The 27,999-nt window shown below is 51.3% G+C and overlaps 11 protein-coding genes across 11 annotated transcripts; 6 read left to right on the top strand and 5 right to left on the bottom strand.

The window, feature by feature from the left end:
- Positions 1–636: 636 nt before the first annotated feature.
- BO83DRAFT_462566 (putative MFS transporter) lies at positions 637–2,653 on the top strand (the record flags this gene model as incomplete). Its single annotated transcript, XM_025537295.1, has 7 exons — positions 637–882; positions 954–1,049; positions 1,114–1,398; positions 1,497–1,622; positions 1,682–1,777; positions 1,836–2,361; positions 2,415–2,653. 7 exons carry the CDS (start codon positions 637–639, stop codon positions 2,651–2,653), a joined length of 1,614 nt encoding a protein of 537 aa, XP_025389687.1.
- BO83DRAFT_236972 (Zn(II)2Cys6 transcription factor) lies at positions 2,586–5,169 on the bottom strand. Its single transcript, XM_025526938.1, has 4 exons — positions 4,776–5,169; positions 4,188–4,682; positions 3,661–4,138; positions 2,586–3,609 (listed from the first exon to the last, which is right to left on the bottom strand). The coding sequence occupies exons 1-4, from the start codon at positions 5,078–5,080 to the stop codon at positions 2,803–2,805; spliced, it is 2,085 nt and encodes a 694-aa protein (XP_025389686.1). The 5' UTR covers positions 5,081–5,169; the 3' UTR covers positions 2,586–2,802.
- Positions 5,170–6,014: 845 nt separating this feature from the next.
- BO83DRAFT_357934 (putative voltage-gated K+ channel beta subunit (KCNAB)) lies at positions 6,015–7,759 on the top strand. Its single transcript, XM_025529279.1, has 5 exons — positions 6,015–6,559; positions 6,617–6,639; positions 6,696–6,850; positions 6,904–7,458; positions 7,509–7,759. Exons 1-5 carry the CDS (start codon positions 6,465–6,467, stop codon positions 7,731–7,733), a joined length of 1,053 nt encoding a protein of 350 aa, XP_025389685.1. The 5' UTR covers positions 6,015–6,464; the 3' UTR covers positions 7,734–7,759.
- An 800-nt stretch (positions 7,760–8,559) lies between these two features.
- BO83DRAFT_357930 (uncharacterized protein) lies at positions 8,560–10,180 on the bottom strand (the record flags this gene model as incomplete). Its single annotated transcript, XM_025529278.1, has 3 exons — positions 8,560–9,474; positions 9,571–9,816; positions 9,882–10,180. The coding sequence occupies 3 exons, from the start codon at positions 10,178–10,180 to the stop codon at positions 8,748–8,750; spliced, it is 1,272 nt and encodes a 423-aa protein (XP_025389684.1). The 3' UTR covers positions 8,560–8,747.
- Positions 10,181–11,190: 1,010 nt separating this feature from the next.
- On the top strand, positions 11,191–12,337 carry BO83DRAFT_416022 (glutathione S-transferase family protein). The gene is made up of 2 exons (XM_025534674.1): positions 11,191–11,504; positions 11,592–12,337. Exons 1-2 carry the CDS (start codon positions 11,454–11,456, stop codon positions 12,198–12,200), a joined length of 660 nt encoding a protein of 219 aa, XP_025389683.1. The 5' UTR covers positions 11,191–11,453; the 3' UTR covers positions 12,201–12,337.
- A 99-nt stretch (positions 12,338–12,436) lies between these two features.
- Positions 12,437–14,791, bottom strand: BO83DRAFT_357923 (long chain fatty alcohol oxidase; the record flags this gene model as incomplete). The annotated part of the gene is made up of 3 exons (XM_025529277.1): positions 12,437–13,203; positions 13,254–14,365; positions 14,421–14,791. The coding sequence occupies 3 exons, from the start codon at positions 14,789–14,791 to the stop codon at positions 12,437–12,439; spliced, it is 2,250 nt and encodes a 749-aa protein (XP_025389682.1).
- A 1,528-nt stretch (positions 14,792–16,319) lies between these two features.
- BO83DRAFT_387351 (uncharacterized protein) lies at positions 16,320–17,845 on the top strand (the record flags this gene model as incomplete). Its single annotated transcript, XM_025532709.1, has 3 exons — positions 16,320–16,464; positions 16,519–16,644; positions 16,698–17,845. 3 exons carry the CDS (start codon positions 16,320–16,322, stop codon positions 17,843–17,845), a joined length of 1,419 nt encoding a protein of 472 aa, XP_025389681.1.
- Positions 17,846–17,923: 78 nt separating this feature from the next.
- On the bottom strand, positions 17,924–19,850 carry BO83DRAFT_416019 (rRNA (cytosine-C5-)-methyltransferase RCM1; the record flags this gene model as incomplete). Its single annotated transcript, XM_025534673.1, has 2 exons — positions 19,566–19,850; positions 17,924–19,447 (listed from the first exon to the last, which is right to left on the bottom strand). The coding sequence occupies exons 1-2, from the start codon at positions 19,764–19,766 to the stop codon at positions 17,924–17,926; spliced, it is 1,725 nt and encodes a 574-aa protein (XP_025389680.1). The 5' UTR covers positions 19,767–19,850.
- BO83DRAFT_407131 (GNAT family N-acetyltransferase) lies at positions 19,768–20,904 on the top strand (the record flags this gene model as incomplete). The annotated part of the gene is made up of 2 exons (XM_025533931.1): positions 19,768–19,799; positions 20,238–20,904. The coding sequence occupies 2 exons, from the start codon at positions 19,768–19,770 to the stop codon at positions 20,902–20,904; spliced, it is 699 nt and encodes a 232-aa protein (XP_025389679.1).
- A 563-nt stretch (positions 20,905–21,467) lies between these two features.
- On the bottom strand, positions 21,468–22,557 carry BO83DRAFT_436189 (FYVE zinc finger domain-containing protein; the record flags this gene model as incomplete). Its single annotated transcript, XM_025535939.1, has 2 exons — positions 21,468–21,893; positions 22,111–22,557. 2 exons carry the CDS (start codon positions 22,555–22,557, stop codon positions 21,468–21,470), a joined length of 873 nt encoding a protein of 290 aa, XP_025389678.1.
- Positions 22,558–24,317: 1,760 nt separating this feature from the next.
- On the top strand, positions 24,318–24,897 carry BO83DRAFT_377156 (uncharacterized protein). The gene has a single exon (XM_025530916.1). The coding sequence runs from the start codon at positions 24,463–24,465 to the stop codon at positions 24,652–24,654; it is 192 nt and encodes a 63-aa protein (XP_025389677.1). The 5' UTR covers positions 24,318–24,462; the 3' UTR covers positions 24,655–24,897.
- The last annotated feature ends 3,102 nt before the right edge of the window (positions 24,898–27,999 follow it).

The following is a 27,999-nucleotide window of genomic DNA, read 5'->3' as shown; positions in this document are numbered from 1 at the left end:
CAAGACTGCTCTATGGTAACAACCATCAAAGTGCCAGATCTGGGGAAATACATAGGTTATCCGTAAGTGGAATAGTCCATCCCATCTACCGAGCTGCAGCAAAAAGAGAAGCATCCGGGGAAGCGCATCGAGGATCTTCAGCGACTGTCTGCATTAACAAGATGGGTATGAAGACTTCAACCGGACCCATCTTATTCGAGGCGATTCTCCGAAGCAACTAAAGAGTTATTGGCCATAAATCCAGGGTGCCGCAGGCGATATGGCCAGGTTGCGCACACCAGGGCGCCCTAGGCGATGATGTGCTCGGTGATCCGTCTTGTGCAATCCGGTTAGTCTCTTTCTGGCTCGAAGGTATCGATTCAGTCGTAAAATCACCCCCGATATGGTTGGTTGGAAGAATAACCACATTGTCTTCCGCCATCGCGAATCGTATTGGCACTGCAGCCATCTCCGTAGTATGTATACTCCATACAACAAATCATGCCTTTTAAGGCATACACCATGAAATAAGTATATAAGTAGTCATGGGAAGTTTCTCCCACGCTTCGCCTCTAACCCTACCTGTGTCATTCCTCTGCTCTTTTCCACATCCCCATCATCCACATCCAGTGGTGAAATAGTTAAGAGCGAGCAATCATGCCCGACGACATCGAGCAGGGCTACAACAAGGGCACCATCAAAGCCCACGATGTACTCGAAGACTCCCAATCATCCAAAGCCTCAATCGAAGTAGGACAGGAGCATCTCGCAGGCGTCACTCCACCCCACGAATCCTTCGAAGGATATCACCGCTTCGACCCAACAGCAACATGGACACCTCAAGAAGAGAGGAAACTCGTCTTCAAAACAGACTTGATGCTTCTAAGCTGGATTTGCTTCATGGTATACCACCATCTCAAAAACCCAATATATCTCCAATCGGACCAAATCTAATGATAGAAAAATAAAATCAGTTTTTCGGCCTCCAACTCGACCGCGGCAATCTTTCCAACGCACTCACAGATCACTTCCTAGCAGACCTAAACATGACCACAGACGACTACAACAACGTACATATCCCCATTCCTTACTATCAATATTTACACTCACTGACTAACCTTCTCCCAAATACAGGGCTCAACAATCCAACTCGTCTGCTTCCTGGCCGCAGAATTCCCCGTCCAGCTTCTAATCAAGCGATTCGGCTTCAAGCGCGTCCTGCCCGTCATGATGCTCGCTTGGAGTCTGGTCTCCTGGACGCAGGCGTGGATGACCAGCCGGGCGTCGTTCTATGTGACAAGGGCGCTTATTGGTGCGTTTGAGGGAGGGTTTATCCCCGGTACGATTCTGTTCGCGACGTATTTTTATAAGACGAAGGAGTTGTCGGTGAGACTAGCGTTCTTTTGGTCGACGTTGAATGTAAGTCTCCTTCTTTACTGCGTGATGGTGTTGGAGATGAGGAAGAGAGAGAGAGAGAGAGATGTGGAATCGGGGCTAATATACGATTGGTGATATAGGTTGCTCGCATCGTTTCCTCCTTGCTAGCTGCTGGTATTTTGCAGATGCGCGGCGTCGAGGGAAAGTCGGGCTGGTTCTGGCTTTTTTTGATTGATGGGTTGCTTACGTTTGTTATTGGGTTGGTTGTATGTGGTTCTCTATCTCGAGGTATACAGAGAGGAGATATTTGCTAACAGCCAAATAGAGTCTCTTCTACCTCCCCAGCTCCCCAACGAATACCAAGAGTGTCCTGTTTCCCCGGCCGTGGTATTCTGAGCGTGAAGAGGTGATCATGATCAACGTGAGTGCTCATAAACCATGACTTTTTTAATTGAACGGAATCTGACAGACCCCAACAGCGCCTCCTCCGCGATGACCCCTCCAAAGGCTTAACCCACATCAACGAGCGCGCCACACTACACGACATCTTTGAAGCATGGAAGGACCCCTCAATGTGGGGACTCTACTTCATTGGCCTAGTAGCCTACATCCCTCAAAGTCCCGTGCAATCCTACCTCTCGCTCACCCTGACCCGTCTCGGCTTTGACACCTTCGACGCGAACATGCTCTCAATCCCGTCCGCCGCGCTACAAATCATCCTCATGCTTGCCGTTTCCAAGAGTAGTGATATCTTTGGCGAGCGGACATTCCATTGCTTCTTCGGCGAGTTCTGGTCTCTGCCGCTGCTGGCGGCTTTGGTTGCGCTGCCGAATTATGGGTATAACTGGGCGCGGTTTGCCGTTTCGACCATGATTTCCGGCTATCCGTATTTTCATCCGATTGTGTCGGCCTGGATCTCCGAGAATACGTTTGATGTTAAGAAGAGAGCGATTACGGCGGCCACATATAATGTGATTGTGCAGATTGGGTCCATCATTTCTTCGCGTAAGTGATTTGGCCCGGTTGAGATATTGGCACGTTGACTGATTGTTGAACAGAGATCTATCGGACGAGTGATTCGCCGTACTATTACACTGGAAACAAGGTGCTTATTGCGCTGTGCGTGCTCTCCTTGGCGGTTTTTGTCGTCCAACGTGAATTCTTGCGGCATCTGAACAGACAAAAGGAGAGGAAATGGCAAGCCATGTCTCCTGAGGAGCGGGTTTTGTACCAATCTGACAGGGAAGAACGAGAAAAGGAAGGAAACAAGCGGCTAGACTTCCGCTTCAAATACTGATGAGACGAATGTATTATAATCAGACATGTTGGTAATGATAATCTGGACTTGATAATGGGTTCTTTGGGCATAATATGACTGAATTCGCCTTAAACAGCAAATGGGTATATTCAGAAAGGTGCTCATAGATGGATCGGGAATAGCTTTTACTAAGAAAGCAGAAACCCTTCGCCAGATAGGACTGCATCTGGGAAGTCATTGCTTTGAAAGTTGAGTTCAGGTGTGAACTGACCCTCCGGAATTTGCGAGATGAAGTCGTTTATTAACATTTCGACGGAGCCAGAGGGTAAAGCAGGCGACAGCGAGGCGAGACTCATGGGTGTACTTCTTGCACCCTCCAGAGGTAGCGAGTATGGTAGCAAGTTGCTAAAAGAGGGGTCATAGACGCTTTGAGAAGATTCAAGTTGCGGAGGGAATGTTGACTCCGCAAACTCGGGGAATAGCATGTCTTCCAGTGGCTGGAGACCGTTGTACCCACTCTGCGCATGGTGCTCGAGACTAAGACTATCTTGTATATGCCCTTGGCCCACAGACTGCATTGTAGGGACCTGAGCCTCGGTGGCAGCAGACCAATTATTGAGCGAGCTGATGTCGTCAGCTATGGGACCTGCAGGTTCCATTGCAGTAGCAGCCCGGTTATGGGTTAGGTCCTCTCCACTAGACGCAGAAGTTGTGGTAGCTGCAGGTAGCATTTTACTTCTAACTGGTGGTTGTGGTTCTCTTATTGGAGATGATAATGCAGGACCGCTTCTAGCCTGGGCATCTGCCATCTTTCTATACAGTAACTCAGCTAGCTCCTTGTTTCCCCCACCTCTGAAAGTGGAGAGGATGGAGTGTAAGCGGGCAAGAATGCTGCTGGGGCGGCTTTCATTGTCCCAAGAAGGCGCACGTGGCAACATTGCGAGGTCTATTACGGCATCGGCGAGTGAGCTGGCAATTTCATAGAGTTTCAACTCCTGAAGATCTGATCAGTGGTCATTCCGCTGGGGCTGCTGAAAGTAACATACCATACCGAGCCCATGTGCTTCGATGGCCGCTCGTGGTAATTGCGATACTATGTTCAATAGCTCCTTTGCGACTAAAATTGGAAAGGATGGAGAAGTGGGCCAATAAGTAGACGATCCATGAGCGCTTTTCTTGGACGAGAATTTCCACAGGAGCATGCGCATCCAATGTCTGGTAACGCAAAGGTCTGCCTTTTGTACGTCTGAGATATGATCCAACAAAGCTGATCCGTCCTGCAGATTATCTTGCAATAGCCTAAGAAAACGGCTGTCTAGGTTAGGAACTTCGCTGGACAGTGGCTCAAAGCCTCCCTGATCATCTTCGATGATGTCAAACATTTTTGACTGTTCGAACAGTCGGAACAGATTGAGCAGTTTCAGGAAGGCCGGCAGAACCTGGGGCTCATCATTTGCATCAAGCTCTGGGGTTGAGATATCTGTTCTCAAGACTACGGGGAGCTTGTGGAGTATGCAGACGCCGCTATGAGAACGTTAGGGGCAATGACAAAAAGCAAGAGCAGGTTCTTTACCGTTCGGTGACAAACAACAGCCATAACACACGGCGACGCATTTGTTGTTCTTGCGGGGGAAGGCCAGCGTACGAGACTTCTCGATGCAGACACATCATCTGAGCTAGTGTGATAGCCTCCCTCAAGTACAATAGTGATTCGCTGGCGCCCGATTGGTGGTTCTCGAAATATACATGAAGGAAAAAGGCTGTCCGGACATTGTTCAAATTGAGCCTTGATCGGTAATCGCAGGATCTGCGGGCCTTCATGCACTCCGCTGCAAATGTTTCCGCAGTCACCGACTTGTCAGGGAGAGAACTTTGCCCGAGCCTTAACTGGGCGATCGTTGCCGCTGCCACAGCAGTTGCCAATGCATATGTCTCGTGGTCATTCTCCGCAACATCCTGTTGCAAACTGGACATGACACTTTCGACATCGACGATCGGCCAGACAGGGTACATTCGCACGTGGTATATATAAAGCGGAGATGCGAGAACATTGGTGGGTATGCGAGATCTGTGTCGCTCGAAGTGTTAGACGGTAATAAGCACAATAAAGTGGTTTTCTGGTTGCACGACCTAGAAGGTACGAGAATGATATTTAACACACCTTTCCGATTTTGCACCACATTCTCGCTGCACCGGTGTCGAGGCGTGGTCGGTCTCCAAAATCTCCCCGCTCTGAGGAATCGAGGGTAGAGCATCATGTACCTCGATACCGCGTTGAGCTTGGTCTATAAGGTACTTGGTAGTTGCGCGCAGCTTCTGAGGACCGCGAGGTTGCTGGACCCGGATGTAGGTACACTTGATGCGTGCATTGAAGCAGGACCGACATGGCTGACCACCACCACAGCGAATCTTTCGAATCTTACAGCCGTCGCATGCTTTCTTGGTTATACTTGCTCTGGAAGACATCTTTGTGGTTGTCAAGTCGCAGGCGTAGCGCAAATTGCTTCGATTGAATGCATGACAAAGGAAACAGGACGGAGTTGCGAGAAAAGTTGAACGGCAATGGGCTGTCAGTTGAGCCGAAAATCAGCCAGTAGCGTAACGCTGCATATCCCAAATGATGCGAGGGGACGATTAACCCGAGGTCATTGCGGGGCAAAGCCTACGCATTCGCTGACTGGTGCAGCTTGAAGCGACGCTTGGTGCAGACGTGGCGTATCCGAGTCGTTCGACGGTGCAGCTCTGGTTGACTCCGCTGCGAAGTTGCTGTATTGCTTGAATTGTGAATTTTGTCGAAAAGGTGTTGCCATGATACGATGAGGATGTCTGATGATAGCGGGTGATTGCGCCTTCAACTCCACGCGGCACGCCATTATCGAGACCCACCTCGTGTGCCTGGACTGTCCACAACAGACATCAGGGGATGTTCGTCCTGAAAAGCATTGCCTTCTTAGATGCAGAGTCACAAAGCTGAATGTCTAGCGAGTAAACACGAGGAGATGCGGCAAAAACAACTGCAGTGACGATCACAGGATGTTGAAATGGTTTACAGGAGAACGCATCTTCTTCATTGGCGTCAGATATACCACAGGAACCTTTTCGGCATCCCATCACTGTCAATAGCGAAGCAATTGGTGGTATTCAAAGTCACTCTTGAACCATAACTGTAACAGAACGTAGAGAGGATGGTAGAAAGGCAACGATCAAGAAAGTCTTCAGCAACGGTGGATGGATGTACTTGTAGGAACTCGGTCGCCGCTGGCTGGACTATAAACGGCTGTCTGCCTGCTGTCACCTGACAAGCGTACTATCTCTAATGGGACAATAATCACAGATTGCACTCATTTACTCCGATTATGATTGCTAAGGCCTCTCCTCCACACTCGTGGCTATTGCTATCTTCACATTGCAGCACTTCATTAGCAGTACATGGAAACCGGAGATAGACACTGAGCAGCCTTTCTCGGAACCGGCTAAAACCACTAGTGCCTATGCTAAAACATCCAGGCTAAAGCGCAGCCAGACCCTCCGAGTATTCCTCCGACGCCTTTGCTGGCCTCCGCATTTGCCCCTCCTTATCTTAATGCTTATATGATTGGTCTTCACAAGCACGAGGACCCGGAGACCCTGTCAAGAACAGCTCTCATTCGATTCCAGTACAATGACCGCCTCTGCCTAACCAATCGCGGCCAGATCGCGATCGCAGCTCCCCGGGCGCAACGCAATGGCTGTCGCAACCTGATAAATTGGTTCATGACCCCTCACAGATGGCAATAAATACGCTCTGTCTTTTCCTTCTATTCCCTATTTACGTTTCACTGGCTCTCGAGAAGATATTCTACATATAATCATGGCGTGGCCAAACAAGAACAAGGACATGCTCTACCGACGAGTGGGCAATTCTGGTCTACACGTCTCTGCACTTGGATTGGGAGGCTGGTTGACGTGAGTATCTGGTCTTCTCCAGGGAAGAATTGTGGATGGCTAATTCGTGTCTTATAGTTTTGGCGGCCATGTCGACAATGGTGATTCCTTACTATAACTACCCCAATGTGCACCAACAGCTAATTCCTTGCCCTAGAAATCACATTTAACTGCATGAAGCAAGCTTACGACTTGGGAATCAACTTTTTCGACACAGCTGAGAGCTATGCGGGCGGTCAATCAGAAATCGTCATGGGTCAAGCCATCAAGAAGTTTGGCTGGAAGCGCAGCGATCTCGTCATTAGCACCAAAGTACGTGTCATTCTATGCGGGGCCAGAGTATACGCAAGTTAATCAGTCAACAGCTCAATTGGGGTCTGGCGAATGGCGAGATTCTAATCAATAACCACGGTCTATCCCGCAAACACATCATTGAAGGCACACGAGCATCTCTTGAGCGTCTACAGCTCGAATATGTCGACATCATATACGCCCACCGCCCCGACCGTCTAACACCCATGGAAGAGACAGTGAGAGCCTTCAACCATGTCATTGAGAAGGGATGGGCATTCTACTGGGGTACATCGGAATGGTCCGCGGACGAGATCAGCGAGGCTTGTGGTATTGCCAGAGCTCTGGGACTGATTGCGCCCATTGTCGAACAACCTCTGTACAATATGTTGGATCGGCAGAAGGTGGAAGGCCAGTACCAACGACTGTACTCCCGCTGCGGCATTGGTTTGACTACCTTCTCACCATTGAAGATGGGTCTCCTCAGTGGCAAGTACAATGATGCGACGACGCAGCCTCCACCAGGATCTCGCTTCGCAGAGAGCAACGACAAGTTCGCAAGCAGCGTACGCAGAGACTGGGAGAACGAGCAATGGGCTGGGAATATCAAGAAGATCGTTGGATTGAAGGTATGCTACTTCACTCGATCAATTAAGGCATATCGCTGACAAACTCCTAGGAGGTTGCGGACAAAATGGGCGTCAAACTGTCGCAATTGGCTCTGGCATGGTGTCTCAAGAACGAGAATGTCTCCGCTGTAATTACCGGCGCCTCTCGGCCAGAGCAGGTTGTTGACAACGTAGAGTCTCTGAAGTTACTCCCACGCCTGACACCGGAGATCATGGCCGAGATTGATGAGTATTTGCAGAACAAGCCAGACCAGGACCCAGCCAGACAGGATTAGCCAATTATCAATAATGTAGACATGACACGAGCCGAGATAAAAGCAAAAATACAAATCCCACTTCAACCAACTCCTGACCTAGAACCATAAGCACGTGTCCGCCCCCCGTCTCACCTATTACATCACCCCCGCATTTCCTCCCTCCACTTTCCCCTCTCACCCATACTCTTTACACCATCTATCCCCTTACCACTATTTATCACCAATACACACCAACAATGACCACCCTTAATGAATCCACACCCCCCAGCCCCCACTCCCAACCCAACACCCAAACCCACACCACACCTCTCTAACCACCATCAACAAGAAAAGAAGCCCCCCCTCCTCACCCTTCCCCCGGAACTCCACCTCCAAATAACCTCGCACCTCCCCCTCCTCCCAGACATCTACTCCCTTCAAGCAACCTGCACCTACTTCTACACTCTCCTCCCACCACCCAGCCACTCGGCCCTCCTCGCAGCCGAAACCACCGACTACGCCATCGCCCATGACCTCTACACCTGCCGATACTGTCTGCGACTACGTCCCGGCTCTGTCTTCGCAGACCGGATGCTCCGGCGCGGAAGAGGTCGGTATGGACGTGACAGGGCGAAGAGGTTCTGTGTTGACTGTGGGGTTCTGCCGAGGGGGGAGGGCGAGGGCGAGGAGGCGAGGTATGGGGCTGGGGCGTTGGTGAGGGTGGAGGGCGAGCTGAGGGTGTTTTGTGGTGGTTGTGGTGGGTTGAGGAGGGTGGGGATGGTGTTGGGCGTTGCGGGTGGTGTTGGTGGTGGGGGGAAGAGGGAGAGGGTTGTTTGTGAGGGATGTTGGGGGGTGGCGGGGTGGATTTGATGGATCCCATGTGATGGTGTTGTGATACCCATTTGATGTTTATTTATTGCCTTTTTGTGCTGGAGTGGGATGGGCTTGAGAAGGGGATAGGGAAGCGGTAAGTAAGTGTGGGATATGCTTTTTGCATTGAGAACATGAATGAACAGGGATACCAACACAGGCTGACAGGACACAAGGTTTTAGTTATAGGAAACCATTCAACGAGCCGGCGATCTCAATGTCCCCCTCCTCTTCGCTGTCTTCGTCGTCGTCACTGCGTGCGTCGAAGTCGAAGTAAAAGTCCGCGTGCTCGTCAGAGATGTCACACTCGGTCAAGATCATGGTACTGGTTTGGTCCATGCAGGTCCATGATCTACCAATGCCCTTTGCTATGGCTTGTTGGTCTTGCGGGTTCACCTCCGCCAAGTACCGAAGGCCGTAGGAGACTTTGTATCCGTCGTGATTATTGTCGGGAGAGTCCGCAGGGCTGGATGGGGATACCGTATCTTCTTCGGGGGTAAATCGCTCGACGACCATCCCATGTTTATAATGTGTCACGTATACGTCGTGAACAGTCCCGGTGGTGGGTGCCTTCAACCCCTTGATAAGGTACTTTTCAAGCACTTCGGTGTCACTAGCCTTGATAGTGTCCGATGCCGATATACTACTCCGAACTTTAGCATAACGAATACCACTCTTCTTCAATGCACCGATCATCAAGTTCCGAAGCGTCACCTGACGATACTCTTTCACAGAAGCAGAGGTAGATGTAGATGTAGATGTAGCCGAACAACCAACATAATCTTCCGCTGCCGCAAACAAAACAGCAAGAATACACGCCATCATAACCGCCAATCCGTAGCAACTTCCAACTTGTAGAATATTGCAGATGCATTCGGTTAGAACAGCCATGGCCATAATGTAGGTGAGTCTGCGGACTAATCAGTCAACCATTCAATAACTTATAAGGTGCTGGAGATCCCACTTATTATGACTGCGTCCCATTGCACATACAACCCTACCCAACATCATGGAGAATTGATCTTCTGAACACTCATCACGCACCAGCGAATCATCATATCGCCTCAACGTCCGAGCGAACTCATAATCATGTCCCCAAGCATGAACCGTGATCTCCCCATTCAGGACTTCTCCATCTGTAGTGATTGAGTACATCTGGGCTGCTTCGTAAGCTGCAAGCAACAGGAGTATAGGTTTGAGCATTTTGGTGGTTGTTTCGGAGTCCAGACTGTTTTCCAAGGACTGAGATGTGCTTAGGGGACGCAATAATGTCAGTATCTCTGAAGCTCGTCAGGTGATGATCAAAATATGACATACCTGTCCCAAAACCCAGAACATAAAGCGCACACAACAGAACCAAAACTACTCAAAAACCCAAAAATCCCCTTCAAACACTCAAAAATCATAACGGCTGTATATGACTGCCGATTGAAAATGCTACGCGCAGTTTCGCGCGGCACGCGAGCATCATATTTTGATAGCAGGGCTGTGACCTGCGGAGTGAATTCTGTGAATTGTTGTGCGCCGCTACTACTGATGAGTTTATTCACGATCGGGGGGCTTGAGCGGTGGTCATGAGGATATGATCCTGGAATTTTGATGATGATGGGGTCCATGATTGCGGATTGGATTGGGTGTTAAGGTGAAACGAGGGGGATGGGTTGGGCTGTGCAATATGGAGGGGGGGATACTATCTGTGTTGGATATGTTTGGTTGTTGGTTTGGTTTGGGTAGGTTGGGCTGAACTGGGGTTGCTATGCCGATTGTAGGGGGTGGTAGTGAATGGTAGGGTGGTGTGGTTGGGTATAGTTCTCAGTATGGAGTAGTAGGGCTTTGGTAATGGGGATAGAGATGCATGTTGGTAGTACTAGGGATGAGATAGGTAGTATACAGATTATATTAGAGAGGGGTTCTTGGTGGGGGATATTGTAATGGAAAGGCACTCTTGCTAGACCTAGACCAGACTTGAGATCGAATGATGCTAGTTACATCTTAGACAGAGCAGCAACGCTAAGAAGCGAAGATACTTCTGATAGCATGCAGTGAGTGCAAGATCAACACTGTCAATAAGCCCTCGTGTCATACCTAGACCACTAACCACCTTTTCAAGGCTCCATGCAGGAAGACCATAACTAAGATATACAAACAACCAATAGCAAAGGCACCATCTACCCCAGTGATAGCCCTGAGAGAACCTGAAGAATGCCGTCCCAATTAGATGAACTAACCCAGGGGCAGGAATCCAGATCCAAGCAACCTTAAGTGCAGATATACCAATCAGACCGGATCAACCACACTTAGCTCTAATGACGCCATATCGTAAACAAATCACCAATATAAACTCTATAATAGATATCACCATAGTAGTTAATAAAAATCAATATACTAAATACTACTAACTTGGTAATTCCCAGTATTGACAAAATCTCCCTCGCTGACCCCACATGAACAAACCCCGGCATTTCCCTGCAAAAGCAAGCCACTCGGGAATAAACAATCCTGCTGACAGGCCAATCAATCCTTCCCAGCAAAAGTAATGTATTTGCAAGCAAAAGAACCAATACACTATAAAACACAGTAAGCATCAAGCATATCCCGGTTTTACAAATATAACCTCAAACTGAATCAGAGTAGTACTTTCCATCACATTCCATCAGAGTGTATGATCGTCCACCGCCATTCCGCTGATTTGTCATCTCAGCTTCAAGTTTAGGAATCAACCCCTCTCTCTCCACTCCGCCTTGATCCGATCTATATTCTCCTAGACATATTTATAACCCAAGGACCGTCCACAGTTTGCTTGATTGCTTGCTTCATCCTACCAAACCAGAACAAAGCTCCTCAATCTCCAAACAATACCATACATACACCAACTTCACAACCGCCAAAATGTCCTTCGGAACCATCTACACCTACCCCAACAACCCCCGGGTCATGAAGGTACTTCCCCCCCCCCCCCCCCCCCCTTCTCCCCCAATATATCCCCTCAACTACCACCCAAACTAACCACCAACATAACTGAACCAGACCCAAGCAGCCGCTAACTTCAACAACCTAACCCTCACCCTGGCCGATTTCAAGATGGGCGAAACAAACCGCGACCCGACCTTCCTCAGCAAATTCCCCCTGGGCAAGGTGCCCGCCTTCGAAGGCGCGGACGGCACCCTCCTGGCCGAATCCGACGCCATCACGCAGTTCGTGGCCGAGAGCGGTCCCGCAGCGGGTCAATTGGTCGGCAGCACGCCCGCCGAACGGGCGCTGATCCGTCAGTGGATCTGCTTCGCGGACGGAGAGGTGCTGAGCGGAGTGACTTCGTTGGCGCTGTGGCGGATCGGGTTCAAGGCGTACGATGAGGCGACCGAGAAGAGTGGGCTGGAGAAGTTGACCCGTGCGTTGGGAGCGTTGGAGAATCGGTTGAAGGGGAGGACTTGGGTGGCTACGGAGAAGTTGAGCTTGGCGGATATTAGTCTGGCCGCGGCGTTGTATTGGGGGTTCTCGTTGAGTATTGATGCTGAGATGAGGAAGGAGTATCCCGGTGTGGTGGCTTGGTATGAGCGGGTTCTTGAGAGTGAGCATGTTAAGGAGGCGTTTGGACCTAAGGTCTTTGTGGAGAAGAGGAAGGAGCCTGAGAACTAAGTCAGAGAGATGGATGGATTGGGGCAGGTCCGCGATCATGATTTATGACTTGACTTATTAGAAAAAGCAATGCAAATTGACTGTGATCAACCGAAATAATAATGTATTGGTTCTCTGCTACCGATATATACCATCATGGGTCCAGCCACAACCAGCAGCCCTGCTATGAATGTGTCTGGGATGAATTGTATGGACAAGGGACAGGTAGGGCTTGCTGCACGAGCAGAATGATTCATTTACAGACGAGCATGGAAGTTCTGATCGCCTCTCCGCATCGATCGGGCCAGATTACGACTAGCGCGGTCGGCAATGGCCATGTTGGTGAGCATGGGGTTGACGCCACTGGCGCTGGGGAAGACGGACGCATCCACCACATACAGACCCCGGGTGCCCCAGACTTGACAGTCCGAGTCCACCACACTGGTCCTTGATGATTTGCCCATTCGACACGTCCCCATCTGATGCGCACTGGCAAACATGGTTCGCTCCGGATCAAGGGGTTTCTTGCGACGCACTTCCGCGATCCAAGCCTGAAGTGCTGCATTATTGGCACCTTCTGTATCCTCGGCATCGGATTCCACTGGGCGGAGGAACGGGGGCACTTCACGCCATGAAGTGTGGAATTCCTTCGCGCCCGAAACATATGCCATCTTTGCACTGGCGATTATACCTTCGACAATGTGCTTACGATCTGTGGGTGAAACAGCATAGTCAATGCGAATTCGTCCATCACCCGGGTCTGGATAAACTCGCCCAGTGCCTCGATCGCGCGCAAGCATGATCAGACCGGCCATGCGAGGCAACTTCTGCACCCAGAGCTTATAGTCGAGACCATTGCGCCAGGGGAATAGGGGGAGAAAAGCCGCGGGCACCATTGACAGGGCCTCGATCTTAACTCCATGACCTTGGTTATCTAGGTTCTCGAGCTCATTGACGACGGTGGTCAGCGCAGCGCCTTCCCAAGGGCGGAACTCCTCATCTAGCACTGCACCCGCAATGGCAACTACGGATAACGTTAGCAATGACATTCCCTTCCTGCAGAGAGCATCTTACCAGGATGGAGGTGGAGATTCCGGCCAATCTGGGGATTCTTCAAACCACTGCGAAGAAGCAGCAAAGGACTTTGCAGAGTGCCGCAAGAGACGACAACCCGTTTCGCCTTGATGGTGACATTTCGCGTAACTGCAGTTGCACCTGAACGACCCAGGTACGCATCCCTGGACGTCCACACTCCCTCGACCCCTGACGCTACCTGGCCATCTTTAGTGTCAGTGAACAGGATCTTGTTTGCACGGAAGCCTTCAATGAAGGTTGCGCCGGCTGTCGCGGCATCTGCCAGGAAAGTTTCCGTGGGGCCCTTCTTCCCCGTGGAATGGCAGCCGAGCGTACAGTAGCCACAATAATGCTCAGTGTGGCCCGTATTCTGTGGCACGGTCTTCGCAGCGTAGCCCAATCTTCGAGCTCCTTCGAGGATGAAACGATTTGTCTTGTTGTGCTTTATATGCTCAACATCGACCCCCATCCGCTCCGAAACACGGTCCAGACAGTTCTGGAACTCCATCGAGGTAAAGAAAGGCAGGCCGTTCTTTGCCCATTCCTCGCGTACGAATCCCTGGGTCTGCAGGGCAGCGGACCAATTGACCGTGCCACCGCCACCCCAGGTTGAACCGGCCAGAACAGCCATCGAGCCATCATCCGTCACAACGGCACCCCCTGACTCGAACATGCTATTAAAGGCCTCGTTGAAGTTCATGGGAAAGTGGTTTGACGTGTAGTGATAAGATTTGTCCAACACTAGTACTTTGTGGCCTGCTTCGGCCAGGTTCTTCGCAGCCACGCTACCACCGCAACCACTGCCAACGATGACGACGTCGGTCTCAATGGTCTCCGGCTCATCTGCGGCAGGAAATTGGAGGAAGGTGTGCTTGAAACCATCGGCAGGCTTGCCGTGCACTGGCACTCTTGGGAAGCCAAGTACAGGAGCAAGAGTTGGGCTGAACTTGACCCAAGTTTGCTTGAACATTCCCGTGCAAGCCCTATAGACACCGCGCAGCGGACTCAGTCGAGAAGTCTCCCATCCTCGGAAGATCTCTTCCCGAACGTGTAACGGTTGTTCGTGGATCGGGGTTACTGATCCTGTCAGGAGAAGCGATCCCGCCCGGGTACTATTCTCACGTCAGCTTTTGGCTGTTGCGGCCACATCTGAGAATGGATACGCACTTAAGAGCATTGAGGATAAATCCCAGGCCATTTCTCCCTTCGTCGTGCACATACTGCGCAAATAGGCGCTGCAAGCCTTCTCGGAACAGAGGGTTAGACGACGCGTCTTCCTCTAGGTACTGTGCTGCAATGGTGCCAGCGTCCGGAGAGTGAATTGATTTAGTCAATGTCGCCAAAGACTTGTTCAGCTCGGAGTGCGGGATGACTTTGGTCGAGGCTGATTTATTTGCAGTCGGACTCCGGATCGAAGGAATGACCGTGTCAGCCAACGATAGAAGAGTGGTCCATTGTGCCTCTGTGAAGATCTTAGTGGTTGGGACTGGAGGCAGAGGTACGTCCAGAGGAACGTAGTGAGAGACTGGTTCCGCCATGGTGTGCGTGTCCACCTGATAGGATAGCGATATCTGTATAGAAAGTACTCGGTAGTATGTATAAGATGAATGGATGAATTAAGAATGACCAGAAACCATGTTCAGGAGGAACCGGAGTGGAGCAGAAATGATGGTCCACGGCTGCTGCTAATGAATTCGGCGCCTTCAAATAGCGGAGAAAGACGAGGTGTGTGAGCAGAGCAGCCAACCACCCAAGCGGTCGATTAGAATCCCAGAGAAGTAATGCTTGCGAGAGTGAGGGGAGGCCAAGTGACTAAATTCTAGTGGTGCTGCCAGTCGGGAAAGGGCGATCGAGGAGAGCTGAATGCTAAATGCGCCAGGCACGCCAAAGATGTTCTCCCAACTCGGTGAACACGGGGGTGGCCCCCATATTTTTTGGTGATTTTGGCGATGTGACGATCAGCGCACGGCACCCGAGGCATATCAAAAAAAGGAGACCTGAACTGGAGAGCAGTGGGGCCATCCGAAAGTCTATATGAGTAGAATCAGAAGCCATCAGAGGGATGTTGAAGCTGTAAGTCCTTGCTGGTTGGTTGGTTGGCTGGTTGGCTAAATGGGGATGTTGCGGATCCGCCGAGGGAAAAAGAAAAGCCATTCTTTGGGTGCGGGGAATGCTCTTTTAGACACTCACTCACTCACACATTTGCCATGTGAATCTCGCATGCCAATGTCAAGCTTGATTGTCCTTAATGCTTTGTCCCCTCGACTCAACCAACAGTACCCCTTTCGCCCTACTGCAATTACTGCAATTGAAGCGTCACCATGTCGTGAGGGGAGTCAGTTCATCCAATACGATCGATACGGTTCCGATGACATCTCCCGCCGGTACATCCAACGGGTGGCTTGCGAGGACAAGGCGCTGCACTCCATCCTGATTGCTCCAGTCTTCATGCTGCTCTGATATCCGCTGAATCAAACTCCAATATAACCCTGGTCCAACAGAACCTGCCCTCACGGCGAGAAGAACAAAAGCCAAAGTTAACCGCTGTGCGTGACAATCCCATCGCCCGGAATGCGCGCGCCGAACCTCCGAGCGCGTAACTCTGGCTGATTCCGCTGCCAGAACATCCCAGGGCTGTTGTTGGTTCACGATGTGATTCAACGGGTCTTCTCGCCAGCTCACAGTTGAGATTTTTTCGCATATAACTGTCGTCTTTCTCCTCTTGAGCTGGACTGAAATTATCAACTTCTCTTGTCCAGAGCTGATCCGAACGGGAGCAGTCAACTTTGTGGACAACGTGCTCAAATTGGGGACTTCGTGGTTCTGTTTTCTTATATTCTCACTATACATTTTTGGAGAGGCCAGACCATTGTACCGCACACGTCCCGGGGGAGCTACTTTCATTTCCGACCGTGCATTGTGGAGTGAGGGACCCCTTGCAGGCCCAGTCATACCGCAGTACGTGCCGTGCATTCCATCTTGAGCATCACCACATGCGTGGGCTTGAACACGTCTGATTCAATCCAACAAGGCCTTCCACTGCGGAACATCATTACACAATCCACAATGTCGAGTGGAGTTGGCCGACCGACGCTAAGCCAATCTCCCAGTAATGGGGAGCCCAAATGTACCCTTCCTTTGGAGAAGGTGTTCTCCATTCAGATAGGAACTGAGCTCTTCCGTCTCTCGGGAGCTTCAATTGCTTCCGATGGTCAGTCGACCCGAACCAGTCGCCCTCATGCTGTTCCTTGCTAAATTTGTCAAGCTCCGTCATACTTTTCCCGCTTCTTCGAGGAGCAGCTTCGCCTGAACGGAGACATCTCCAACGTCAGGACCCTGTATATCGACCGGGATCCCACCACATTCAAGGAGATTGCCAGGCATCTGCAAGGTAAGTAGCGCGTATCGCAGAATGCAGCGTCTCAACTAACTGTCGCCAATCAGGCTACCATATACAGCCCAAAGATGGGCCACAGTTCGTCAAATTTTTTGCGGATGCCCAATTCTATAGCCGTAGGAGACCCGTCCACAACATCATTTTGAGAAAGCAAGTACTGACACTACCAGTTCCTCGATTGATCTCCCAACTCTTCGAGTCGGAGATCTTCGTCCGAATTGGCGGTCACAACTTCCAGATTCCTCGCGATATCTTCTCTAGCCCAGGGGATTCGCCGAATTTCTTCACATTGGGATTTGCCGCCTTCTTCGCCTCGCCACTGGAAGTATTTCCCGGGCTCGACCGTCAGGGTCTCCTGCGACCTCCGGCAATCACCCCACCCAGCGTCCCCAGCCGCTCGGGAGAGGTTTTTGCGCAGCTCCTCCATCTCCTTCGCGGATATCCTCTGGATATTCGAAACGAAGCGCATCGTGCAGAGCTCCTGCGGGATTGCCGCTACTTCCATCTGCGCGGTCTAGAGCAGCAGCTCATACCGCACCATATCAGCTTCAATCCCATCCGCAAACGGGATGAGATTGTCATTCGACTCGAGGACGTCCGTCGGTCAGGCATCGACGTAGAAGACATCGCTCTTCCTCCCGGTCACACTCAGGCCGACACCATGTCTGCAGCCTTGGTCACTTACTCTCGCCCGTTTGTCGATGATAAGAAGTACGATCTCATCCTCGAGATAGGGGACGAAAGCACCATCCTCGACATCACCAGCAGACGTCCCACCTTTCTGGGCACCACGAAAGCCCGCGTAAGCAGCCTTCTGCAGGTGATAGCGGGGAAGAAGGGCGACCAGAACCGCCCAGCGGGACAAAAAGAGAGTGCACCAGAAGACCGTCTCTGGGCCTCTCTCTCAATGGATACCGACATGACCGTCGATGGAGAAAGGGAGTACTTCCCCGACATTCTCCGGGACAGCATGTCCGGCTCGGAGAACCTGTCAGAGGAGCCGTCGAGGAAGCGCAAGCGCGTTGAAGAGGCGTCCATTAATCGTCCGTGGATTGTCCGCAACGGACAGTGGCGGCTGTGCATGCAACCGAGGGCCAAGGGAGATGGGATGGATATCGTCATGATTGCGGTGAAGTTGGAGGTGTATACGTTGCAGCGGACGCGGAATAAGCAGAGGAAGTTCCTCTCCTCTTGATCGTTCTATACCTATACATGACTTTGCTTTTGTACTGTACATGTCCCCTTTACTTTACTTTATGATAGACCCATGAACTTAATCCGAGAATCCCTCCCACTCGTCTTCCCCTTCTTCATCCTCTTCCTCCTTCTCATCCACCTCATCCTCATCCTGACGACCCTCCTTACTCTCCCCAGCTACATCCTCATCCCTCACAAACCCAGCAACAAAGAACCCCCCAGTCCCCTCCTCATCCCCAGGCCAACACCGCAAACACCCCTCCAACTCCTCATCCGACAGCGTCACCTCAACCCCTTCACCACCAGTAGCACCCCCCATAACCCCCCTCTCCTCCCTAACCCCCCTATGCACCCACTTCCTCATCCCGACAGGCTGCTCATCCCTCCTGAGCACCCTCCATCCACGCGTCTTCGCCACCTCCGAGGCCAAAATCCTCGAAACCACCGCCTCATTCTCCAACAAATGGATCGAGCACGTACTATACGTCACCCTCGTCGCGGCAGGGAAACTCAACGCGTGCTCTACAATCCGCGTCTGCAGATTCGATAGCTTGATGAGGCGCTCCTCCGTCATTCCGGTTACTGGGACGTCGTTTTCGTCTGTTGCCGAGGGGGATTCTGTCGTGGTGGTGGTGGAGGAGGAGGGTTTCTTTCCTTCGCGACTGTCGTCCTCATCGTTGGCGCGACGCTTGCGCTTTTTCCCTGTCGAAGAAGAGGAGGAGGAGGTTGTAGTAGACTCAGGGAGTGTAAGCTTAGGCACGTCGTCGCGACCGATGATACCACTTCCGGAGCAGCTCGGGTCGAGGAGTAGGCCTGAGACGTTCTCGAAGCGGGGATCAGTTGGATCCAGAGCGAGGAAATCCTGTCCTGGGAGGACGGTCACCATGGTGTCTGCGCCGGCGGTGGAGACCATCTTCTGGAGAGTTTTTGCTCGGATGGGCGATTGGTCCATGGAGAAGATGTGGTAGGCCGTATCCCCATTCACGGTTCCCTTTTTATGTTTCCGTTGCTGCTTCGCCAACAACGAGGCCATGTGCGTGGTCTTATTCCCCGGCGCAGCACACCCATCCAACAATCCACCACCATCATCCCACCCCTCATCCTCATCCCCGACAAGCAAATACGCAGGAAAGCAACTCGCCTTATCCTGCAAAATAATCTCCCCGTTCTTGTACGCCGGCGACGACGTAAACTCCGCTCCCGGCGCAACGGCAATAAGATCCGGGACATGGGGGTCGAGAACCATTCTCTTCGGGAGGGTAAGCTCCGCTAATGACGAGACCTGTTCGTAGCCTGCGAACGTGGTGGAGAGCTGTTTCTCCAGCGTCGTGCGGATGTTGTTTACTCGTACCCAGCGCGGGTATATTGCGGTGGATATGCCTGCTGCGCCCTGCAGAGCGAGCTTCTCCCTCGCGATGGCATCTTTCAACGCCGGGATCGTGGCACATCCGCGTCGCACTCGCGCTTTGGTGAATTCGCCGCGGAGGCGGGTCTTGTGACGCTCGATGGTTTGACGCAGGGGGTGGGTGGATTTGGCGGCCAGGCCGGATTTGGCGAGGAGAAGGTCGTGCACGAGGAGGAGGGAGAGGAGGGGGGTGAGCTGTAGTTCAGTTGGGCTTGTGGTTAGTTAGTATTCTCTGAAATGGATTGCTTCGTGGGTGTGTTGAGCGGGTGGGGATAAGTGGTATGTGTGTATATGTGGAGATATGTGTATGTACCTTCGGTTCAAGCTTGAGGATCCCCGCTGCTTCTATTACTTCCTTGAGGAGAATATCCCATTTCGAGGCTTCGATGATGAGGGCGTAGATTTGCGCCGGGGCGGATTTGATGTTGCGGGCGTTGTAGATGCGGGATTTGAAGGAACCACCGGTGGTGGAGGGGGCCGTGAGGATGGATACGGCGTCGTAGTAGAGGGACATGATGGAAGGGAGAGAAGTGGTGGTTATTGCATGGTAGAGTTGTGAATATTGTGAGTTGCGATGCGATGCGATGGAAAAGGAAAACTTGGTGTTTGCATTGTTTGGTTGGGTTATCGGAGGAGATAAATAACTAAGTATACATTCAGATCAAGTAACCAATTACCAAACAAATGACCATTATATAAATATTTAACCTATCTCATCGCTCAGACTAGATAGATGAGACAAGAAGTAAATAATCTGGTAAACATACCCAACCCTATCACAACCGACCTAATGACTCACCCACCAGCAAACACGAGGAGGCACATAAATAGTTGGAATGGGCCTTATCTCCGCATCTCCGTCCGATCTATACTTAAACCCGCATATCCCCCATCCCACACAATTCCCTCCACCTACAATCTCACCAACTCTCTCCACACCTCCTTGAAACACCACCCTCACACCCTCCAAACACAATGTCCACAGCCACCAAACAACCAACATTCACAACAACCGTCATCCCACCACCCGGACCCTCCCCCAACCCACCACTCACCGTCCCCCACCAACAACCACCCTCACCACCCCCACGGACCCCCTAACCACGGCCCTCCTCATCCGCCGGGACGTCTTCATTCATGAACAAAACTGCACGCCGGACGGTGAAATCGACTCGGACGATCCGCGCAGCTGGCAATGGGTAGTCTACGCACACCACCAAGACACCGAGTCCACCCCCACCCCAGTGGCCGTAATCCGTCTCGTGCCACCACCCCACGCACCGCACGAGATCCTCACGCACCCTGAAACAGCGTCGAGTCTCCCCAAATGGGATCTGAAAAGTGAGCCGTATGTGAAACTGACACGGGTGGCGGTGGTTAAGGAGTGGAGGGGGTATGGGCTGGGACGGGTGTTGGTGGATGAGGCGCTAAAATGGGCGGCGCAGAACTCGGGGGAGATTCAACGGGCGTTTAGGGATGTTGCTGGGGTCGAGGGGGAGTGGAAGGGGTTGGTGTTGGTGCATGCGCAGGTGCAGGTGGAGGGGATGTATAAGAGGTTGGGGTTTGAGACGGATGAGGCGTTGGGGAGGTGGGATGAGGAGGGGATTGAGCATGTGGGGATGTGGAGGAGAGTGTCTGTTGGGTCTTCTTAGATTTGGGGAGTCGTGTGTATATAGTGTATGTATTGAAGGGATGTTAAGAGGATAGATAGATCTACATGTGAGTATACAGCTACGTAGATAGAGGTTTGATTGGTTGTTTGTTGAATAAGTCTATTGCATATCATGATGATGTCAAACCCCACAACTCATCGAGTAAACTTCACACTGAAGCGAAAAACAAGGAACCAACAAAGAGATCGCCGCGCATAAGCAACCATGACGGGGTATCCTGAGTAGTAAAAGGAGAACGAGATTAAGAAAAGAAGCCCCCCGCATCTCTGTCGACGATCTGTCGCAGCTCACAAACAAAGAAAAAATCAAACGCCCGTAAAGCCCATTAGCCATAAATCCGCAATTCATCCGAGCAAACTCCAAGCAATGACCGAAACGGTTGAAAAAGACAAACCCAGACGGTGTAAAACAGAAGCGAAAAGTGACAGAAAGTATGTTCTAAAACAGGTATGTACGAAGTGAAGTCGCTTCCCAATGTCGTAGTTTCAATGGACATGGGTGGTATTGACATGTTGTTCATCAGCCGTAGTTGTCGTAATAAATTAGAAAGTGCTCCAGTTCCAGCCACGAGGGACGCTAGCGGCGATCTCAGTGCTCTGGGCCAACACTCCGGTCAAGGCGGGCTTCGCATTCTCGTCCGGCGAGATATCCGAGCGGTCGGAGGCGGTATTGCATTCTTCATTGTCACTGTCGGAGGCTCTGCTTTGAGCATCGAGCAGGCTCTGGATCTTGCTCAGGCGCTCCGTGCGAGATTCCTCCCAGCGCTGGTAGGCGCTCCAGCAGAGGTCGCATGCGCGGGAGGGAACTCCATCGGGGTGGAAGCGAGCATTCTGATCAAGCGGGACGACATGAGGAGTGTGGGAAGAGCAGAAGACATGGCCGCAATGGCGACAGTGGTGGCGGCGAAGGAAGAGACCGAAAGAGGAGCGGCAGGTGGGAGAGTCGCAGTTGGGGGAAGCAGAGTCCGCCTGTTGGGAGGTTTTGTTAGCACAAGTTCAATTTATTTGCTTCTTTGCAAGGGGGTTTGTTGCAAGGCTGCCTGGATGTCGTCATGGCGATCACGCGATATCGCGCAACGCAATTATGGCGCGACTCGGAGCTCGGCTTGCGCCATGACAATACTATATAGTAGACGCGTCCACCCAGGGGCAAAGGCAAAAGGACTGAAGAAGTGGTTTCACTTACTTTCCAGTGATCACGAGTGGGAAGGCCAGTGACCTCACCCAGGTGCTCATTTTTCATCCATTCATCCTCTGCCAGCTTGCTGACAGCAGGACCGCTGTTGTAGCTCTCCATGGTCGAATGACGAGTAACAGGTGCACCAACTTCGCCCTCGTTCAGGCTGTCGAGAGAACCGTGAGAACCGTGAACGCTGCGGGGAGGAGTCGGGGGAGAAGAGGCCTTCTGGGGACGCTCAGTCGGGCGCAAGGCAGCAGGAACGTAGAGAGGGCCCTTGAGGGGACGAAGTTGCTTCGACTGAAGCGGCAAGTGCTGATAGCGAGGAGAGGTAGGAGAGTTATTTGCGGGAGAGGTCTCGGCCGAGTTGACAGGAGAGGGATGGCCGTAGACGGAAATTTGCTTGCCAGTGAAAGCAGGGGCAGTAGTAGTCGCAGTCACAACGTGGGTAGCCATTTGAAATGATAACAGGTGTTGAAATATTGAGAAAGGGTTTTGGGTAGAAGGTGGAGGAGATGTTGGTTATCAAGTGTTGGTAGAGTGGAGAGTAGTTGAGAGGATGAAAGTCAAAAGTAGAAGATAAGGTGACAGTAGACCAAGTACTAATAGCAGCGGATGTTGAGGGAATTATGAATTATCGCTTTCAGTAAGGTGTCGAGTGAATCGATGGGTTATGATGCCAACAGTAACCAGAGAGGATTAGATCAGTTAATGGCCATTGACAGAGTAGCTGGACGGAACCAGAAGCGCATCGCAGTGGCAAGCGGGAGAGTGGTGGGATAAAGTTCGTGATGACGCTGGGATCTGGAGATAGGCGATATAGAGAGGATCGATCCAGGAAATCGGGTTGCAGCACAAGCAAACCGCGTGGGGGGGATGTTCAAGTAAGTGAGTAAATAGTGAGATGATAAAATAAGTTAAGTAGTGGGTGGGTGGTACTCGAAACGAATCGGGACGAGTGAAAGGGAAGGGGGAGAAGCAGGTGATAATGGTGGGCGATGAAGGGCTACTAATAAGAGAGCGAGACTCTACTCCTACAGGACCACTCCCAGCAGGAATGAATGAATTATTAAGTGGCATCCGCCGGACGGGGATGGGGGGTGGGTGGAAAATGGAAATGGGCAATAGGGAATGGGCGATTTTTTTGCCATGCATTGTGGAGATGCGCTAGTGGATGGAGACCCCGATGATAATAATAATTATCATCATCCTTGAACACGCTAAATTAACCCGACGAGCAACGCAGTTTCGTCTGCTTGGACTCGAAAGGTAGTTCCGACGGCGGCTTAGGTTGAGGCTAGAAAGTCCCGAAGAAAGGCAGGGAGTGGAGCCGTTGGAGGATCGGAGGCGACCTTACACTCCCAGAAAGTTACGCTTGATCGTGACGATGACTGACTGAAGTTACTTTCCCTACCCTACACTGTAAGTAACAAAGGGGGAATATTATTACTTTACTGTTACTGGATGTGTCTCCTACGACTTGAATGTTACTTTACTTTTTGGGATCTTATTTGCTTCTTCGGATAATATTCTCCTCTCTTCCTCGCCCCTTTCGCCCTGCAAGATGTCATAAGAATGTGATCGTGACCTACTGATAGTTCATCTTATTCATGTTTCTTTCCTTTCCCGTACTCATTTCTTACTCGACTAACCATTGTTTTTCCCCTGACGAATCCGTAGCCGAGGACTGGAGGGAAAATCCAGGAGATTTTGTTTGGAACTGGACGGACTCCCCGATCGTCCGGCGTTACCAATCCATAACAGCAGATCGGACGGATTCAGGTTAGACTAACCCCAAACCAGCACGGCATTTTACCGAGGCCGCCCTGAGAAAGAGAAGATAATCTCCAGAGCCGGGATTTAGACGAATATCGGATACTACGCCGGAGTGTTACTCTGCTGAGTGTTTCCGACTGTCTTAATAGTTGGTATTATTATGATGGGGGATAATGATGACGAGAGCTGCAATATACTCGTTACCCTGTATACCGGCAATTCTTCCGTGATAGTCATATGAAAATGAAAATAAAGGGTAATACATCCAATCTATCTACTTCTGCCCGGTTCTTGGCAGATTCATGACATTTTGTACCGGGTGGGTGGGATGGACAAACGCGGTGTTACTACCTGCTGCCCGTCCACGGTAATATCCAAACTGGAGGATGGCTGCATCGCCAACCAGTCACTACCACTCGATATCCATTCATTCCTTCCCCCTTTCCGCCGAAAGTCATGATGACAACAACCATGGACACCTTCCCCCCCCCTGCTCTCTCTTGACCGCCTCTTGCTTCCCACCCGCACCGGGCATTCCTTGGATCGAGGATCTTCCGTATCTTTTCCCCTCCATACCGCCCATCGATGATTCATTCATCCCCGCGGTATGCACAGGGCGGCCCAGACTCAACCTTGTATCATCCTTTTCCAACTCTCGACCCTGAGGCAATCAAGTATGCATCCCGGTCTAGTGGCAACAAGACTTGGAACACGGTGGAACACGGTATCATCATCGAAAATGGATTTATGCCCGCATCTGATAACTTTCCCTTTTGAGCCATCTCCATTGTTCTTCCCCCCACTACTCCTCACGATGTACACAGCTGTCCCCATTATTCTCCCCTTCTCCAAACCCACCAACTGCCAATATCACTCACTCTGCTGTAAGCACGGGAGTCTACCGGGTAAGGTACCACAATTAATCATGGATGAGGGCCCGCTTCTCCATTAAAAAAAGCGGACACCTAACGCGGACTCCAACCGCCATCGGATAGTCTACTTTGTAATAGTGGCAGCTGAAAGAGAGACAGACACAGACAGAGAGACACGCTTCTTGAGCGACGGCTACAGACCACGGAACGCTCGACCGGTGAATCTCCCATCAAATCAAAATAGGGTGGCTTCTCATTGGCAAGCGGACTCCACCCGAGGTAAGACCCACTGGCCGCCTTGACCGCGATGACTTGCTCTCTTAGGAAGAGTTCACGAGACCACTGCTACTACTGTGTACATGGGTGTTCCCTTCCCATTGGGAAGTACTAGGAATGGTCTGTCCTATTCCCAATGATCACGGGAAGGGGAGTCAGTGTGCAGTTAATACTTACTACACTACTACTACTACTATTTACATATCCACACATACATCCACTGCTATCCCCATCCCCTTGCAAGCAAGACTCCATCAAGTCCAACGTCTTTCTGGCGGTGACAGACCGACCGTTGTGTCCGACTGCTCCCCCGTGCCAATCAATCCGATCGGATAAGAAACAGGGTGGTGAAGGGGAGATGAGATGGAACGGAAAGCATGGACTGGGTTTGGGTTGGATTGGATGGATGGCTGCTCAGAATGGGGCCTTTGCACCGGTGGGAGTGGAAACCAATTAGCTGGAGAACCGCTTTTCCCAAAGTTGGTGGATCCCTTGAACCTCGCCTCCGGATTGGAGTTCTCCTGCAGCTCGTTATCGCTGTACTGTGATTGGCTAAAATGGTCTTGCCACGTTGCCATTGGTCAGTGCCCCTCCAGGCCAGCACGGACAGTCCCCGAACCAGTCGCCTCTCCAGGGCGTCTCTCCTACTTTGCACTATAACTTTCATGACTTGGTGTCTTTGTCGGGCAAACTGCCTCGAGCAGATTATGTAACAGATACAACAAACCGCGTCGCGTGTAGACACCTTCGGTACCGCTTCGGGTTAGCGCTTCCGGTGCACCTCGGCCGTTGAGCCTTTGACTTGCCGCTGTCGACTTTCTTCGGCTTCCCCCTGCGCCCGTGGTGGATGCGCCTGACTATTGAAGCCGTGATGATTGGACTGGCCTCGTGGGTTTGGGCCTGTCAAATTATTCACGGCGGCACACGACCGAGGCAAGTTAGTATCTTGATTGCTTGCCCCGGTGTGCGACTTGGTGCTATACCCAGCTGAAACCCGCCTCGAATATTCTAGTCGGCCTTAGTCTAGCAGCCGCTACGGTGAGTCTAAATCGGCAGAGGATCCCACTCCTGACGGGCCGCCTGCTGGTTGGTGCAGACGTGCAGCTCAGGATGTAAGACATCCGCGGACTTACATGCACCGTACAGCCTGGCCGTGAACTATCCTCAAGGCACATCCCTGCCGCTGCAGCTCTAGACCGGGTGCGAGGCGGTGGCAGGATGTACCTAGTACCTGATTATTCAGGATTTCTCCCTGGCTCTAAAGTGGCATCCAGGAATACTAGCTGCTTCATTTGTCCAGCTTAGGAAATGACGACGATGGCTTTGTTTTCGAGCAGGGATTCAAGCAAGTTAGGAACTATAACTGCTGCTCGTTATATGCAAGCGCCTGGAAAATGCGCTTGCGTCTCAGTTTCGAGGCGATTCGATACGATCGTGAAGCAGGCCGCTTAAGCGCTTCGCCGGATCGACCGCTAAGTAGACATTAAACACGGATGTAACCCAGAGCAGGCACCTGCGTTAGGAACTGATAACTGAGGCGACTCCGTGTTTAAGCGCCAAGCTAAGCATCAAGAACAGTCGATCCATCAGATTAGGAGACCGACGGGATTGATCACCCTTTCCCAGCAACCAGGTACATCCCTCCATTATGAGATGAATCCATCTTACTACGTACCCCTTATCGAGCTTCCATACGAACAGAGCAAAACAAAAACAACGCTCTTCAGACGGTTGGGAACTGCCAACCAATCATATTCACCCTATCAAAAATAACGCGGGAACCATACTGTATACGAGTCCCTTCCCCCCATCCTCAACCACACGAGGAGGAGACGTGGTTAATTCTCGGCATCTCCAAACCCTACCGTATCCGCGTAGCCCGACACCCTCCCCAACCCCGAACCACGGTTCAACGCAGAGCCGGACAGACAGCTCAACGTCGATCCCACCCGAACAGGCAATCTCATCGAACACTCGTCGAAGCCTCCGTGCCCGGAAATTGCCCCTCACCGAGGAATCGCCTGCCCGGCCGTCCCTCGAAGGCAAAAATCGGGGCGATGAACAACGATGATCCGATGATCACTGGCGGTGGATGTCTGGGTCAGGGCCAACCGCGCACATGATACGATCAGTGATCAGTAGAAAAAGTGGATGTGCATACGTGCCACAACTCACTGCCACTAGACTAAACTTACTAGACACAGCCGAGCCGACCAGACAGCCAAAGATACGCCAGTCCTCTGTAGAGTGTAGAAAGGCAGTGCCGGGGCAGCGAACCAATGTTTGCGATGGAGACTGAGACCGCGTAGTCCAGTTCAGTTGTTGGGTTGACTCCGTACCACTCGTGGATGTTTGTTTGTTGTTTACAACCCTAAAATAGAGTCGAGTATACGTATGTCGCTTGGCTGTTGTTTCTTCTAACGGTGAAACATCATCTTCGTTAATTCGTCCTGAGGTTAACGCATGCCAAATAATAAAAACAATCTCTTTTGGTTTTAGGTGTTCTTTGTGTAACCATCACCAGGAGATTTCAGTCCGCTGCAGAACTGCAGCCCAATTATTGGGTCGCTGCTTCATCCGATGCATCCGGATCCTGATCGGGTAAGATCGGTTGACTCTCATCGTCCATTCACATTGACATTGGAGTGGGATTTTAACGTTCACCTTGCTTGTTTGGGGCGTTGTATGGCATACACTCTAATCTCGATTTATTCTCCATTTAATTGCATGGTAACCCATATCAACTAAGCAGGGGACTTGCATTTGTGCATATATATGCAATAGCATTAGTATTAACGGTGCGTAGCACAAATATATACAGCTAAGATTGAGCCGTTAACCCTCCAACACAGCTTGGACATGAATTGGTAGCAAAACGATTAGGTCTCGTCCAAGTAGTAAGTACTACTGGATACTGTTAAAGAGATGATGGTTGTTCAATCCTAAAAGAAACACAAGCAGTACTATGACTAGT

This window comes from Aspergillus eucalypticola (genome assembly GCF_003184535.1).
Source record: "Aspergillus eucalypticola CBS 122712 chromosome Unknown BO83scaffold_8, whole genome shotgun sequence".
Taxonomy (NCBI): Eukaryota; Fungi; Ascomycota; class Eurotiomycetes; order Eurotiales; family Aspergillaceae; genus Aspergillus; species Aspergillus eucalypticola.
The sequence above is the reverse complement of the archived record's forward strand: the minus strand, read 5'-3'. Positions and strand labels throughout refer to the sequence as shown.